The sequence below is a fragment of the Egretta garzetta genome, unplaced genomic scaffold (assembly GCF_000687185.1).
Source record: "Egretta garzetta isolate BGI_Z169 unplaced genomic scaffold, ASM68718v1 scaffold112, whole genome shotgun sequence".
Lineage (NCBI taxonomy): Eukaryota > Metazoa > Chordata > Aves > Pelecaniformes > Ardeidae > Egretta > Egretta garzetta.
The window spans coordinates 2,040,805-2,056,286 of NW_009258884.1; the positions used below are offsets into that span (position 1 = coordinate 2,040,805).

Here is a 15,482-nt window from a genome sequence, read left to right on the forward strand (position 1 = left end):
CGTCCCACGCCGCCTGGGCACGGGGCCACAGCTCCTCGCCGTGACAAGGCTTTCGGGGTGTGCACGGAGTAGGCGTCCAAGCGCTAACAGCTCCCCTGGTGCAACTGCGCCGAGGCCACCACCCCTGCTCCTCGGCCCTTCTGGGGCAAAGTTTGGGGTGACCCCTTTCCTCTCTCTCGGTTTCAGGTTGGTGTCAATGGTCCAAGCCACCATGGCAACAGTGTCGGGGATCACGGTTGTCCTTAACTGCAAGAACGTGGTGTACGACAGGTAATCCTCTCCGAGAGCCTTGCTGTCCCACCAAGAGCTGGCAGAGGCTGTGCCTGGCCAGCTCACAGCTGGGGTATTTTGTGCCAAATGCTTTCACATACAAAGGGGAGAGGGGAACCCGTTTTGTGTTCCTCTTTCCCCCGCCTCGGGTGACGGGTTGGGCAATGCGCTGGCCGTGCACCCTCTGAACTGGCTGTTCAGTGCACTCGGACCTGGGGCTGCCCTGCCAGCACGGAGGGTCTCCTCCAGAGGATGGGCTGTAACACGGGCCCATAGGTGAGCAAAAAATAAAGATGTGATCACTTCTAAAGGGGTAGGGGGTCCCCTTGCTGGAAGCTGAAATTTGTGGTTGCTAACGAGTCAAGCAGACCTAGCGAGAACTGATTTTAGAGGTGCATCACCTTTTCTGTGCCAAATGGATGCCGAAGGAGTCCAGAAATGAGAAAGTCGGTATGGAGTTTGCTGTGAAGGAAAATCACATCGCCTCGTCCTCATTGCTCCGAGACAAACTGCCCCAGAAGTAGCTCTCGGCAGGAGTGATAGCGCAATCTGGGTCAGAAGGCTTAAAAACAGAGCTATTATCCAGAACAGCAGAGAAAATTGTAGGAGGGAAGAACATAATTATGCTGAGCTGGCATTTGACCATCACGCTGGATTTTAAGGAGGGCTGTCCTCTCGGTCGTGGCGGATTTACCTTTAATACACAGATGTTAAATGCCCTACCTTGCTCTAGATGGTGAGATCTATCCGAATCGCTCAGTCCTGCTTAACCCAGGCACTCTTAATGAGTTACATTTTTGCTCTAAAATAAAATATCTGCTGTATAGGTAGCTCAGATGATAAATCCCAGACTCACACGGACGGAAGGCGCTGCCAGTAGCCGTCCTTCTCCCAGGAGCCATGTGCTTGCCCGGGTGGTCTCAACGGCAGCAGCTCCGTGCAAACACTTTGTGGTCAGAGCCCTAGATTTTCTTTGAATCTGGAGGAAAACCAGCCCAGTGCTCAGCAGGGAAGGTCTCGGAGAATGACAGCAAGACAGAGAGCCAGGAAGCATCACGAAGGTTGCAGTAAAATTTGCCAATTTATTTACACAGGCAATCATTACATTGCTGGCACTATAATTGCCCTCCAAAGCCCTGGGCAAGTTTTGCAAACACAATAGCTGGTCACTTCCCCACCCTGCTTTACATCACTTACATCTTTCTATCCGAAATAGGAATGCATGCAATAAAATTTTTCTTGAGATGGCAGTAGAGCAAAAGCAGATTTATTCGGGCCCCAAGCTACATTTCTTTAAGCAGCAGTGTAGCGCGGTTTTGGGTTGGTTTTTTTTTTTTATCAGTGTGATTTCACTCAGAACTTTTTAAGGAGCCCAGTCTCCCTGCAGAGCAGGGCTTGCTGCTGCCCGGATTGTGCAACCAGGATTCCGACGTGCTTTGGGAACAGGCAGCTGCCTGCAATTATTTCCCAACAGACAAATGTCTTGCGGGGGCTTATTGCTTATGTTAGATATTTTGCACTTTACTCTCCGAAGCTCAGGCCAGGCATTTCTAATTGAGACTGAGGTCTCCGGGTGCTTTCCAAGCGCTCCCCGGGTGAAGCAGCCAGCCGAAGTGGTGTGGCAGGCAGGAGACACCCAGGCTCAGAGTTTTTCCCCTACCAAGCTTCAGCCCTGGGTGTCTCAGGGCTTAAGGGAGATTACCTGCTGTAAAGGTGCTGGATTAGTGCTGGATCCCAAGTGGTGCTGTGACCCCGGCCCGCACGGCAAACACCCGGCTGCAGGGCTAATCAAGATCCTCCCGTTAGCGCCGTGTTTGTGCTTGGCTGGGCTGAGCTTGGTGCCTGGCACGGCCAAGTGTGAAGCGGGGCCAGCACTGAGGAGGCCTCCTCCATGCGTACCAGGTACCTTTTCACTGCTGAGCCCAATCAAGTTGAATTTCGATACCTCTCAGCTTCAAAATCCACTGCTTCCGTTTCAGACCTAAAGACTCTTCCACCTTTTAGAGCATCGCATGGTGCTCGGAGCCATTGCGATGCCTCTGTGTGTCCTGCTTCTTCCCCAGGCACTGGCTGGCTGTAGAGTACATCTGGGTCCTCGTTCCCTACATGACCTACGACATTTACGTCATGTACCTCTGCCACTGGCACAAGAGCCGGGACAAGGGAGTCATGGAGAAGAAGCACTCGCTGGCCAGCGTGCGGAGCTTCCTCCTGCAGGAGCGGCTGATGGTGACCCACCACCTCTTCATCCTCATCGTGCTCACCCCTGTCACCCAGGTAAGGGCTGGGCATGGCCGCTGTGAAACCCATCCCGAGAGGAGCCCCACGTGGCTGCGAGGGCTTGCAATGCAAGCTGTGCCTGGCAAAGCATCTCTGCTGGTCAGGAGCCCGCGAGCCCCTGGAGATGCTTGGTGGTAGCTCCTGGCCACCTCCCCAGGAGGGCCCCATGCTCACTGCTGGCTTCATTTGCAGCACTTCAGGGGAGAGCTGGGGGACTTCTTTGTGGGCTGCATCTTCATAGCAGAGCTGAGCACGCCTTTCGTATCGCTGGGCAAAATCCTCATGCAGGTGGGTGAGGAGGGACGGGGCTCGGATCCGGGAACCCCACAGCGCCTTTCCTCCCCCTTTCCCCACCCCAGCTGCCCTCCTCCACCAGCCCCTGTTCATGCAGCAGCTCGGCTGGGGGGCTCGGAGCTGTAACCCCAAGCTCCCCCACAGTGCTGCCCTCCTCCCCGTCTCCTGTTAGGTTCCCATCCCTCTCCCCAGTAAGCAGCATGCCCAGGGGCATCCCCAAACTGGGGGCTGTTCTGGGTCCTAGTGCTGACCCCCCATCTGTACCTCCCCCCTTGCACCACTCTCCTTCCTGCCCCAGCCCTCTGCCCCCCATGTCTCCCTTCCTCCTCCATCCCTTCCCACCCTGCTTTCCTGCTCCTCCCATCACACCTGCGGGCGCTCGGCTCCGTGCTCCCAGCACAGTCAGTGCCCGAGGAGCAATGGGGTGCTGTTCACCTCACGTTCGCCTTCTTCCTTCCCCAGCTCAAAATGCAGGACACACTCCTGCACAAGGTGAACGGGATCCTCATCCTGGTGACCTTCTTCCTCTGCCGTATCCTCCTCTTCCCTTTCATGTACGCGGCCTATGCCAGGCAGGTGGGAATCCCCATTTACATGGTGCCTTTCCGCATCCCCCTGCACTGCAACATAGCCAACGCCTCCCTCATCGCCCCCCAGCTCTACTGGTTCAGGCTCATCTGCCGCAAAGCCGCCCGGCTCTACGGCGGCTCACCCGCCGACAAAAGCAGATAACAGCCGGCAGCGGCAGCCCAGCGCGGGGGCTGGAAAAGGGTCAGCCCCCCTCCCCGGCTCTTCCACCTTCAATGCCAGCGCTGCAGGGACCATGGTGGAAGCAGAGCAGCGGAAGCAGCGATACCACCGGGCGGTTTTAGCTGGAAGCAGCCTCGCCATCTCCACCGCCGTGCCAGGCAGCGCCGGCCTGGGCTAGGAAGGCTTTCTTCCCACGCCGCACCAGTGCCTTGTGTCCTCCCACCCGTGGGAGCCAGGGCAGGAGCCAGCAAGGAGGAGGTCTGCCCATAAGCACAACATTCCTTCTAGGATTCAACACTCCGGCACTGAATTAACGGTTACATGAGAGGGATTTGTTACAACCCCCCCCACACACGTCTTTCAGGGCTGACACCAGACACCAGCACTGAGCGTGGCGAGGCCCGGAGGCGGCAGCGGCGGTGATGCTGGAGCTTGCCTGGGGGAGCTGCGTGCCAGACCTGCCGCAGCCCCAGCTCGCTCCTCCAGCTCCGGTTTGAGAGCAGAGCCAGTCCCCAGGGCTGCAGCGTGGTTCTGCACAGCCTGTTCCTGACCTTCACCAACTTTGCCTCGACACTACAGCCACGGTCAGCCTCTCAGCTCCCACTGCTGCTGGGCTCAAACTCATTTTAAGACTCCACTGAACCCAAAGGTGCTTTTCACTACAACTGCCTGCTGTCTGTGGCTGACAGTCCCCTGGGAGGGTGGCTCCGGTGTCCCCAGCAGGCCGGAGGGGAAAGGAGCTCACGCCAGGACAGAGGAACAGTTACGCTCTCCGAGAGCAACGCTGGCAAGGCAGAGCACCCCTTGCTGAAGGGCAGGATGGGGAAAGGAGACTGCTAAGTCCCCGTCTCTGGGCACTATGCAGAGCCCTTCATTGGCAGGGGATGCAACTTTCAACCCCCTTCCCTAACCGCAGTGGCCTTTATCTGCCCCACATCCCCCCAGTGGGTACCTGAAAGCCCAACTGGCACATCCAGCCCTGCTCTGCTCCCCCTCCAGCTGACACCAGCAGCCCTGGCAGCACCCCGTGGGTACCGGTACAGCCTGTGCTCCAGTGGCACGGTCCATCCCTCCTGCTCCATCCCACTCCCCCGCAAGACAAGGTCTGCCAGGGAAGGAACTGGGTCAGTGCAGGAAGACCCAGCAACCCCAGAGCAGGGCACTGAGCTGCGTCAAATTCAGCACATTTCCACCTTCAGTTACAGCAAAAGGAGTACTACAGCCTTCCCAGCACGCCCCGCACCCATGGGGTTCACAAGCCTTGCGGGTACGTGCAAGTCAGCAGCACTTCGGTTCCCTCCCTGCAGCCAGTGCAAGCCAGGGCAACCACCCACGCTTGCCCAGGAGTCCCCTGCTCCCGGGCAGGTACGCACCAGCGTGGCCCCAGCAGCCTCCTTTCAGCCCCCCCGTGCCTGGAGACCTGTGGTCGCTCTGTGCCTTTCATTCTGTCTAAAAACCAAACAGCTGAGCTCTAGGAGACCTGGTTCTTTCGGGTGTCGAATCTTGTCCCAGCCACAGCTCTATTCTGGAAAAAGTGAAATAAAGGGCCTCTGCCACCACGCCGTCGGTTATTGCAGAAACAACTACTGTTACATTAACGATCGAGACCAGCTGATGTTATAAACCGCTTGCAACCTGTTACAGATGTTTGTATCTCGCTGTTTTCATTGCAAATAACATGCCTTATGTAAGGACAAAAAAAAAAAAAAAAAAAATAAAAAGCCAGTGAGGCATCTCTGTTTGCACTAACACTGCCCTATTTACTATCAGGAGACCAATAAAGATTTCCATTCCGAGTCGCACCAGTGGATGTCTCTCCCACGTGTGGTTCATTTCTGGGTGTGGGGGGGTGTTAATACACAGGGTTACCGCTGCGCCCCCAGCTCTGGGCAGGAGCAACACGCACATATTTACAAAGGTTCCTGCCCATCCTGAACTCACTCGACTTGCTTCCCAGCCTCCGGCAGCATGTGGCGAACTCAGCAATCCACCCAGGACTACGGGAGCCAGAGGGAAACTATTTCCCTGATGCCGGAGGCTGCTGGGCTCTCTCTATAAATCCAGACTGCCAGCAGGCAAGGCTGGAGCCATGGGATTGGCAGCTCGGCTCAGAGCAGCTGCATCCACAGCTATTCCCGCTGGAAAATTAGAGATGTTGCTCCTACCAATCTTTACGTGGCCCTTTCACTGCTTGGACAGGTTGGAAGAAAACACAGCAAGGGGGAAATAAGTTCAAAAGAGAAAAATAGATGGGTTTTATTACGGATCTTACAACTTTCCACGTAAGGGGTCCCCTGAGGCAGGGTCGGTGCTCTCCTCTTGTCGCCCTCTCCAGCTTCTCAAGATGGTTCCCCGGCTGAGCGGGCTCCCAGCTTGCTGAGCTTCTGCAGGAGGGTGCTGCGCAGCGCCTTGTCACCAACATTGTCCGTGATGGACTCCAGGAAGTGCCTCTCGTTGGCTCTCCGCAGCGCGCTGCTGGGGGACGTGTCGGCACTGCTGAAGGTCTCATACTGTGAGAGGATCTCCAATGCCACCACCACCAGTGGCTCACTGCACCCCTTGTCCGGCAGCATGGCGGCGATGTGCAGCAGGTGGCAGAACATCTGGATGCAGATGAAGGACACCTCCTGCGTGGGGGTCCTGTCCTCGGCAGGGTGCGAGGGGGGCCCCGCAGCGCTCTTGGCAGCGGCCAGCAGGTCCGTGAGGCTGCCACAGTACAGCTGGACCACATGGAGCCCAGCCTCTGCTGGCAGCCAGGTGGAACAGCTGGAGCTGCAGAGGAGCTGGAAGCCCCGCAGGAAGAGCACGGAGGACTGGAGGTAGCAGGCAAACGGCCGGAGGTTGAGCAGGGGCATGTACTGCACGTACTCCAGCGTGTACGGCACGTGCAAGACTTGCCTCTCCAGCAGGTTTTTGACGATGTGCGTGAGCCTCTTCCATTCGCTGTGGCTGCACCAAGGGAGGACCTGAATGAGGGCCACCAGGAACCCTTTGCTGAAAAGATTAACTTCTTCAGGGTTGTCCACGTTGACCGTGAGGAGCGTCAGCATCGTCTCCCTGAGTTCCGTGGACACGCAGCAGCACTCCATCCATGCCAGAAGCCCGCTGCCTGGTCCATAAGCTGGCAAAAGCCGGGACGTCCACTCATCCTCAGGAAGTGTGCAGATCTCAAACAGCGTCGCCGGGACCTCGTTCTTGAAGTGGTCTCCGTAAAGCTTCTTCAGCCGGAGACCGATGGTCCAGTCCAGTGACGCCACCTTCCTGTGAAGCCAAGCCAGTGACTGGACCCACAGCTCAGGGGAGGAGGCAGTTTCTGGTCCTACCATCTCACAGAGCTGGCAGAGGATGTTCAGTATCAGGTCTTTGGTCTGCAGTGAAGGGAAAAACTGGTCCCTAGGCTGATGCCAGTACTTTGTGTAACCATCTAGAAGCTTGCAGAGGCTGAGGAGAAGCGGGAATGGGTGACAAGACTTGATCCAGTGCTCTTCTGAACAGGACTGTATCCCCAAAACCTTACTGAGGATCTGCAGGCTCAGCTCAATTTGAGCAGAGTCTGACTTCAAATAGGGAAGGACAAAGGCGTTGATCGCTTCTGCAGGTGACACAAGCGGGGCAGCTGAGCTCGGCTGCACAAGAAAGGCCAGGAACTCAAGGAACTGCTCCTCTTCCCTTGCAGTGGAAAGCCTCCCCCATACTGCCTCCTCCAGACACCTCACCACCAGGCTGTGTGGCCTGCTTGGATCATCGCAGGACTCCAGAAAGCTCAGTGCTGGGAAGGAGCAGAGGATTTGTGCGAGGAACTGGTGTGCTCCTAGGTTAACTACAGCAAGATTACAAACCTGCCTCACTGTAGCCTCGGGGTACAGCAATGTGAGCCTGGCCACAGAAGCCACAGCCCTAGTCAGGCCTTCATCAGACACGCTCTTCGTGATCTGGTTGAAAGTCACATTCAGATCCTCCTGGAACCCCTCCATGACAACCTGCAAGTTCAGGGACAGACCTGGTCCGCCCCAAGATGCCAGGACACCTGAGATCACTTTGTTTTTGTCAGTTAATGAAAGCTCAGTGTAACACTCCACGATGGCTTTGGTCACATGCATCTGCAGCTCTCGGGCCTCCTTGTCTTGGTGGAACATGGCAAAGTTCACCAGCGTCTCCAGCAATTTCAGAACTAGCTCTGGTGTCTGGAAGAGAGCTTTGTTTTTTACAAGGCATTCAACCCAGTCCTTCGAAAAGGCCCAGGTCTTTTCAGATGCAAAAACAGAGCACACCTCCGTGTGCCGGTCCAGCTTTTGCTCAATGATTGTCATGGCAACTGAAGACACAAGGCTGGTGTCCAAATCCTTGCTCTTCAGGCTAGCACTGATCTCCTTGAGGAATTCCTCGGTGATCTGTGTCAGCTCTGACACTACGGATGTCTCGCCCTCACCCAGGTCTCTAGTCTCTGAGAAGCAAACCAGGTTCTTCCCAAAGGTGGTAAGAGTGTCCAGGAGCCGATAGCTCTCATAACAGAGCTCCTCAGAGCTGTTTAGGGTGCCCTGCAGCTCCCCTCCCCAGGCATGCAACAAGCTGCAGAGAAAGTCCAAGCTAGCAAATTGCTCCTCACGAGAGAGCTTGGCCGTGGACGAGAGGTTCATGCTTGTCTCTGCTTCCTTCACCTTCTCGTCCAGCCCCCTGTGGTAGAATGGGCTTTCAGTGTCGCTGGTCCAGAGGCTGACCACAGCACTGACCTTGTCCAGGTACTCTGTGATGGGGAGGGGGCTGCCCTCTGGCTCCAGCTCGGTGAACACAGACAGCAGCTCCACCAGGTTGGCCAAGGCATAGCACCTCATGTGGGGCAGGTCAATGCTCCTGTATGTTTGCTTTAACCCCTCTATCAGGACTATGAGCAGGCTGGTGGCATCAGGAGGGTCATTCAGAGAGCCAGGGTCACCCTTGAACCTCTTTGGGGGCTGGAGACCATCGTCCAGAGAGGACTCGCACCCATGCTGATGTATGAGAGTGCTGAACATAGAGACTGTTGCATCTTCCTGTCCCTCCTTGTGTTTCATCACCTCCCACCACACATCCAAGAAGAACCTGATGTCCGACGGGGAGGTCTCACTGGCGATGTACTCCACCAAGTGCTCCAGCTCGCTCTGGCACACATCCCGGGGCAGTGCCAGCAGCAGCTGCACGAAGAGCCGGGCCGCGCCGAGGGCCTTGACCAGCTCGAAGAGGACGGTGTGGTTAACGTCAGGGAGCATCCTGCCCACGGAGAAGAAGTCATCTTCCTTCCACCCCTGGTCCAGCGAGGCAGCCGACGGGCCGGGCAGCAGGGCTTTAGCCCAGACGATGGCCACAGCCTCTTTCTTCCAGAGGCTGTGCTGCAGTGGCGAAGGGCAGCGGGCCCCGATCTCCCCCAGGGCGTCGGTGATGGGGGGTCCCACGCGTGGCCAGTCGCCTTTGCGCAGCTCCCGCAGCGGCTGCGGCTGGGTCAGCCGGGCGGCCAGCAGGAACCCGCCCTGCAGGATGGCCGTCTGCTCGCACACGCCCCAGGGCCCTGCGTGGAGACACCGTTACCTCAGTCCGGCCCCGGCCCCTCAGCCCCCCGGCACCTCAGCCCAGCCCCCCAGCCCCATGGCACTTCAGGCCCCCGGCCCCTCAGGCCCCCCGGCACCTCAGCCAGGCCCCACGGCACTTCAGGTCCCCGGCCCCTCAGGCCCCGGCCCCCCGGCCCTTCCCTCAGGCCCCCGGCACCTCAGCCCAGCCCCCCAGCCCCATGGCACTTCAGGCCCCCGGCCCCTCAGGCCCCCCGGCACCTCAGCCAGGCCCCACGGCACTTCAGGTCCCCGGCCCCTCAGGCCCCGGCCCCCCGGCCCTTCCCTCAGGCCCCCGGCACCTCAGCCCAGCCCCCCAGCCCCATGGCACTTCAGGCCCCCGGCCCCTCAGGCCCCCCGGCACCTCAGCCAGGCCCCACGGCACTTCAGGTCCCCGGCCCCTCAGGCCCCGGCCCCCCGGCCCTTCCCTCAGGCCCCCGGCACCTCAGCCCAGCCCCCCAGCCCCATGGCACTTCAGGCCCCCGGCCCCTCAGGCCCCCCGGCCCCTCACCCACCGGGCTCCATGGTAGGTGCCCTGCTCGCGCCGCGCGCTCTGACGTCAGCGCGGGCAGCCCCGCCCCCTCGCGCAGCGCCCCCTGGCGGCCCGGCGGTGGCGCTCCCTGCCCCGCAATTAATTTGCGCGCACGAAGGGCGAGGAGAACCCAATTAAAGGGGTCCGGGGGGTGGGAGCCGGGCGCTCCCACCGTCCTCCCGAATGGCTTTTAGCCGCCGACGGGGAGGCACTGGCAAGCGGCGGCGCCAGTTCCAGGGGCGCGACGTCCTTAACTTGGGCGACAGGCGGTGGGAAGTCATCATCCGGCTTGAATCAAAAAGCTCCAGCAACAAAATCACAGCGAGGAATTTTTCCCTGTTTGGACTCAGCATATTCGCGACAAGCGCGGGCGTGCCTCGGCGGCTGCTAACACCACTGATTTTCCCTGCTTTTTGCTGTGAAACTTATTTAAGGTTTTCATCCAGAAGGATTCCAAAGCAGGCAGAATGCCTGACACGGACAACGCTGGCGATTCCCCCCTGTATTTTCAGCCCTTTTCTCACTAGCAAAAGCAGAGTGACTTCATTCCAATGGAATAAACCCCAAACTTTTACTTCCAAAGGCACTTTCTCATCAAAAGCTAACTGCAAACCCATGATAGACTCATCCCAAGTTGCCTCCCAGCACCTCAGCAGATGGCGCAGCATGGCCCCAGCTCCAGCCCGGAATGTGGCGGGCTCCCTTGGTAAGGGGTGGAAACCACCACATCAGCGACGTGACCCTGGTGAGAAACACACCACGGGCTTCTCAAGTGAACATTCCACCTTGAAAGCTGGGGAAACCTCTCAGAATGAACATAGAGTTTGTCTCAGAGTAGAATATTCATGTGCTTTAGCAAGGCAATTTCTCTGTTCCCAAGAAAGAGGCATGCACTGCGACAGCCGAACTGCTCGAGTTCTCCATACACAGCCCTTCCCTTCAGCCCAACACCTTGCCACGGAAGCGGGGTACCTGTGGTGCTCACAGCCACAGCTACCTCTTCTACCCAGGACCGCTAAAGCCAATTAGCTAGAGAACTGGATATTCTAATGAACCTAGCAACTTCTTTTTCAAGTACAACAACAACAACAGAGAAATGAGTTTTTCCTCTTAACTGATGGTCCCTGGTTTTGAACCCACATGCTCAATCTGCTCCTTACCGCACAATTTCTTTTTTTTTTGAAGGAGAACATGCTATTTGCTTGAAAAGAGAGAGCAGCAGTAAGAGACACAAGCATAAATCAACCAGCACAGGCCACTACAGCACCCTCTTACTGGAAGGGGTAATGCAACGCGTTAGACAGGATTGGCTCAGATGGAAATGCAGGCATGAACAAGCAGCCCAGTCCTTTTCTCCAGCTAAGCAGAAGCCTTCTTCATTTTCTTCGCAGCAAACCAGTTGTCGCTGTTGTCCGCCGCCATGGCCTGCACAAAGAAAAACATCAACGTGTTCAGAACAGCAGCCAAGTCGCCAGCCACCCGGCCGCTCGCGCTCACCAGCGTCTCCCACAAATCCGGATTCATCACAAGGACACTTTCTAATCTGGAGGAAAGCAATTCTGATGGATAAATTATGTTTTGCATACTAGTAAGGAAAACAGATGCTAAAAACCAATATTCTCTGCTGCAGGAAATAAATAAGATGATCTGGTAATACAAGAGCAAATCTGGACAGTTCAAACACAGCCTTCCCACACAGCTCACGCTCCATACCAGAGCCCCACTGCCTTGGGAGAATGCCCAGCTGCGCTGACGTTCCCGCAGCTCAAAAATCATTTTCTGTAGTAACTTACACCAAAGCGTTGCTGGCACATCCAGCCAGACACACCACCACCACCTGGCTGCCCAGAGAGCAAGGCTGGAGAACCCTACCCAGCACAGTAAGTGAACTTCAAAAACTGATTTGTTTTCCTTAGCAAGACTGTACAGTTTGCTTCTCAGAAAAACTCCACATGAAATGGAATTTTGATTCTACAGGTATCTATAATCGGACAAAAACATACGTGCAGACAGCATTACTTACATCATCTAACAATTTGTCACCATTAGGGTCCACCTTGGAGAGATCTCTAAATGCTTCATCTCCCACAAAACAGATTTCATGGCCATCCTAAACCAAGTTTAAGAGCAGGTGAGTTAGACAAATAGCAGAGAGAAATTTAAATCCAATTTAATCACTGTTTCCAATATTACTCACAGGATCGGCCAAAATAATCACTTGCACTGTGGCTTTGCCAGGTGTGTCCAAACTAACCAGAGGTGTTAAAATTTTCTGATTCTCCTTTTTCATCAGTGCTTCAATGTTTGGCAACTTGAAACAGAAAACAAACAAAAGCCAGGCCCAGTCAGGTGAAGAACGGATGCATTCAGCTTGTTCCCATTTACAGCTCCCCACGACCCACAACTCCATTACATTCCCACTGCAGGAAATAGACATGGAGTATCTGCTCGGTATTATTTTGTTCACATCTGAGATATTTTGCTAACGCTAGGAATGAGCACCGACCCCCACCGGTCAGCTCTGGGTAACAGAAGGGGTAAGGGGACTGTGGTTGCTACCTCGTCCTTTGCACAGGAGAAGGCAATCCGCCCAAATGCTGTCCCGTGATCCACTGCTCCTCCAACAGCCTTCAACTCCAGCTTGCACTGAGAGAGGAAAAAAAGAAAGCCTGACTTGCAAGGATGCTGTTTTCAGCACTACATTTGCTCCAGGTTCCCACTGACGCGGATGACTTCAAGATTGCCCACACATGTATTTCCCAACGAGTCAGAATTGCCAGAGCAAACCACAGCTTTTTTTTTTTAAAAACACGCAGTTAAGCGTATGCAAGCTTTAATTTAAATGCACAGAATTAAGTGCACAATTGCTTTAATCAAGAGCTTTTTTCATAAAATCATAGAATGTTTTGGGTTGGAAGGGACCCCTAGAGGTCATCTAGTCCAACCCCCCTGCAGTGAGCAGGGACACCTTGAACCACATCAGGTTGCTCACAGCCCCGTCCAACCTGGCCTGGAATGCTTCCAGGGATGGGGCTTCCACCCCTCTCTGGGCAACCCCTGCCAGTGTTTCACCACCCTCATTGTAAAGAATTTCTTCCTCATATCTAGTCTAAACCTACCGTGCTTCAGTTTAAAACCATTACCCCTTGTCCTGTCACAGCTGGCCCTACTAAAAAGATTCTCCCCATCTTTCCTATAGGCCCCCCTTAAGCACTGAAAAGCCACAATCAGGTCTCCCTGCAGCCTTCTCTTCTCCAGGCTGGGCTGGGCTCCAAGCCCAACTCTCTCAGCCTGTCCTCATAAGAGAGGTGCTCCAGCCCTCGGATCATTTTTGTAGCCAAAAGTCCCCTTTAAGATTCCAATCTCATGAAATTAGAGGTTTCTATGATGAGACACAATTTTTAAAGATCAGAACTGTAAAGTTTTCTGAGGACTAACCTGGTTATCCGCATAGCCTAGCAAAGCCCTTTGTTTTTCCTCATCCTTCTCATAGATTTTCATCCCCAGCAAATCAGACCAGTAGTTAACAGACTTCTGTAGATCGGAGACACCCAAGGTTACCTTTAGCACAGGATCTACACGATTGCAATAATTTGAAATTAGTTACAAGTATATCGTAGCTTTAAACTGAGTGAGAAGGCAAGCAACAAAGAAATAACAAAATCATGCTCCATTTCATAAAACGCCACCAGACAAATGCACAGCCCGTGCCAATATCCCACTCACAAATCTGTTCTGAGCTCCAGTAAGAGCGAGTGTCTAAGTTTCACCTTGCTTGAGCTGTTCCTTGTCTTCCAGGTAGAACTTGTATCCCCCTGGGGCTTCAGCTTCAAAAATACCAGTTGTGACTTCTCTGAGGGGCCATCCCATCTTCTTTGCATTGCTCACAGCCTGGCTGGACACAAGCGTTATGCCCTAGTGAGAACAGTACAGACACACACAAAATTCACGGGGTGGATGGTGTGCAAGTCCTACCTTTTAACAGTCTGCCCCTATAAACGACCAGAAACAAACAAGATTACACTTTTTATAACAGACCAACCAGATGAGCTCCCAAGAACCAGGTATCTCGCTCCTATAAAACCAGCTGAGTCTTACTGCACATCCCACATATATTTGGAATGTGTTAACCTACCCTTCTTTCACACCAAAGGGAAATGAAAAGCAAAAGGAATTTAAAGCTCTGATTCAACACATCGTAGAGAAAAGGAAAGGAAAACTGAATTCCTAACTCTTCTACCAGGTTAGGCTCCAAGCAGCTGTTCCCTGACGTCCCACAAACTGGGGGAAGAATATTAGCTCAGGGGAAGCAACGAGCAAACACATGACATACATTCATGGAAGAAACATGGAAACTTCACTGGCTGTCAGCTAGTAAATAACAAAGAAATAAGTAATAAAAAATAAAAACGTGCTTTCCTACAGCAAGATCCTTCTCAGCTAATCATTCCACGTTAGATCTGCCAGCAAATACCAGGTGTCCTACACACACAGAGCAATGGAGCCGGAAGGTGCTCAAGGAAGCGCGTCCTGGATCCTAAGTGAGCACAAAGCTGCCCTAGTTCCTGCTCCTCCAACTTGGAGACAACAACAAAAGCAAGAATAAAAAGTGCTTAAGGAACTAAATAGCATTAAAAAAGCAACCAGTGCAACCCATATGCTGAACAAACTCCTAATCATAAAAATAAAAAAGTTTATCTTAAGAAGAAAGATTTTGCTGCTGAACGTGGTACTTACCAGAAAGTCATTGCCCAGGTGATATTCTCCAATGCCGTAATTGTAAGTCAACTCTGCAACAAAGTGATTGTCTTCTGGCCCATAGCCCACCATTGTTTTGCTCCATTTTCCGTCGTAAGGGCTGGAACATCCACATTTAACCATCATGAGCATTAGAAATAAACATTGAGCACTGCAAGCATAGTGTTTTGACGAAGAATTGCATTTCTAAGTTAAACACACGGCACAGGTAATCCAGTAACACCCCCCCCACCCCCCCCACCCAAGCAGGAGCTGACACCCATGAGGGATTCTCGTTGCAGCTCAGCACAGCGCAGACAGGCATCTCCCGGTCAGTAGCTTTGACCTTGGGCTGTCATTCACAACCAAAGCCCTTCTACCTCCTTCTTAACAGCTCTCATTTTAAGAGTGCAAGCTGCTCATCAGCTGGAACTGTATGAGCACTTCCTTATGGTGAGGTAGGAAAAGAGGTTCAGCACCAGGTAAGGTTTCTTTTGTTTGTGAAGGAAGACAAAAGCCTTTGGGACTACCAGGAGGGATTTTTAACTCAAGCCCGTAGATAGCCCCATGTCTGTAAAAAAACCAATGTAATTGAATGTAATTCCAGAAAAGTTTAGAAATGATTTTATAAAGTTCAACGTCAGCCTATAGGTGTAGTACAGCCATGCTTGTCTTTCGGCCTGTAGGTGTAACACAGCAATGCTTGTGTTCCAATGTTTCGTCATACCTACACAAAAAGGGGAACTGTTGGTTCCAAGGGAAGTGCTTTAAGCGGACCAGCACAGTGGACCCCTATTTTACCTATAAAATAAGAACGCGTGGCTGGTCGTGGCTGGCAGGGGTTTTACGGGACGCGGTGGAGCAGGGGCACTCACCCGTTGCAGCTGGCTTTGCAGCCCTCGTCAAACTCCTCGTGCCTCAGCACCTTCCGAATGAGAGGAGAAAGGCGTCAGGGCGGAGCGGGCGCCTTCCCTTCCCCCCTCATCACCTCAGCAGCCCCCACCGGCCTCCCTGCGGGGCCTGCGCTCCCGGGGCAGGGG

At 54.3% G+C, this 15,482-nt stretch overlaps 3 protein-coding genes across 5 annotated transcripts; 1 reads left to right on the plus strand and 2 right to left on the minus strand.

Moving 5' to 3' along the window:
- The first annotated feature begins 175 nt into the window (after nt 1–175).
- On the plus strand, nt 176–5,194 carry TLCD3A (TLC domain containing 3A). 2 transcript variants are annotated; one of them, XM_035889509.1, is made up of 4 exons: nt 176–270; nt 2,334–2,547; nt 2,743–2,838; nt 3,307–5,194. In XM_035889509.1, the coding sequence occupies exons 1-4, from the start codon at nt 197–199 to the stop codon at nt 3,574–3,576; spliced, it is 654 nt and encodes a 217-aa protein (XP_035745402.1). In that variant the 5' UTR covers nt 176–196; the 3' UTR covers nt 3,577–5,194. The 2 variants fall into 2 exon arrangements, with proteins under 2 accessions (XP_035745402.1, XP_035745401.1); XM_035889508.1 differs by lacking the exon at nt 2,743–2,838 and having other exon boundaries at nt 190–270.
- Nucleotides 5,195–5,853: 659 nt separating this feature from the next.
- Nucleotides 5,854–9,855, minus strand: GEMIN4 (gem nuclear organelle associated protein 4). Its single transcript, XM_009633895.2, has 2 exons — nt 9,689–9,855; nt 5,854–9,136 (listed from the first exon to the last, which is right to left on the minus strand). The coding sequence occupies exons 1-2, from the start codon at nt 9,696–9,698 to the stop codon at nt 5,934–5,936; spliced, it is 3,213 nt and encodes a 1,070-aa protein (XP_009632190.2). The 5' UTR covers nt 9,699–9,855; the 3' UTR covers nt 5,854–5,933.
- A 151-nt stretch (nt 9,856–10,006) lies between these two features.
- Nucleotides 10,007–15,432, minus strand: GLOD4 (glyoxalase domain containing 4). Of its 2 annotated transcripts, XM_009633896.2 has the most exons (8): nt 15,318–15,432; nt 14,443–14,563; nt 13,476–13,620; nt 13,144–13,280; nt 12,265–12,351; nt 11,903–12,016; nt 11,729–11,815; nt 10,039–11,130 (listed from the first exon to the last, which is right to left on the minus strand). In XM_009633896.2, the coding sequence occupies exons 2-8, from the start codon at nt 14,533–14,535 to the stop codon at nt 11,065–11,067; spliced, it is 729 nt and encodes a 242-aa protein (XP_009632191.1). In that variant the 5' UTR covers nt 14,536–14,563; nt 15,318–15,432; the 3' UTR covers nt 10,039–11,064. The 2 variants fall into 2 exon arrangements, with proteins under 2 accessions (XP_035745450.1, XP_009632191.1); XM_035889557.1 differs by lacking the exon at nt 15,318–15,432 and having other exon boundaries at nt 10,007–11,130; nt 13,476–13,600; nt 14,443–14,535.
- Between the last annotated feature and the right edge of the window lie 50 nt (nt 15,433–15,482).

Bases quoted from the DNA above. Each gene is read 5' to 3' on its own strand.
- GLOD4 (XM_009633896.2), bottom strand. From the start codon at position 14,535: ATGGTGGGCTATGGGCCAGAAGACAATCACTTTGTTGCAGAGTTGACT. The intron at 13,281-13,475 runs GTGAAACTTAGA...GCAATCGTGTAG, and splicing joins CAAGGAACAGCTCAAGCAAG to ATCCTGTGCTAAAGGTAACC. The intron at 11,816-11,902 runs GTGAGTAATATT...AACTTGGTTTAG, and splicing joins TGATTATTTTGGCCGATCCT to GATGGCCATGAAATCTGTTT.
- TLCD3A (XM_035889509.1), top strand. From the start codon at position 197: ATGGTCCAAGCCACCATGGCAACAGTGTCGGGGATCACGGTTGTCCTT. The intron at 271-2,333 runs GTAATCCTCTCC...CTTCTTCCCCAG, and splicing joins AAGAACGTGGTGTACGACAG to GCACTGGCTGGCTGTAGAGT. The intron at 2,839-3,306 runs GTGGGTGAGGAG...TTCCTTCCCCAG, and splicing joins TGGGCAAAATCCTCATGCAG to CTCAAAATGCAGGACACACT.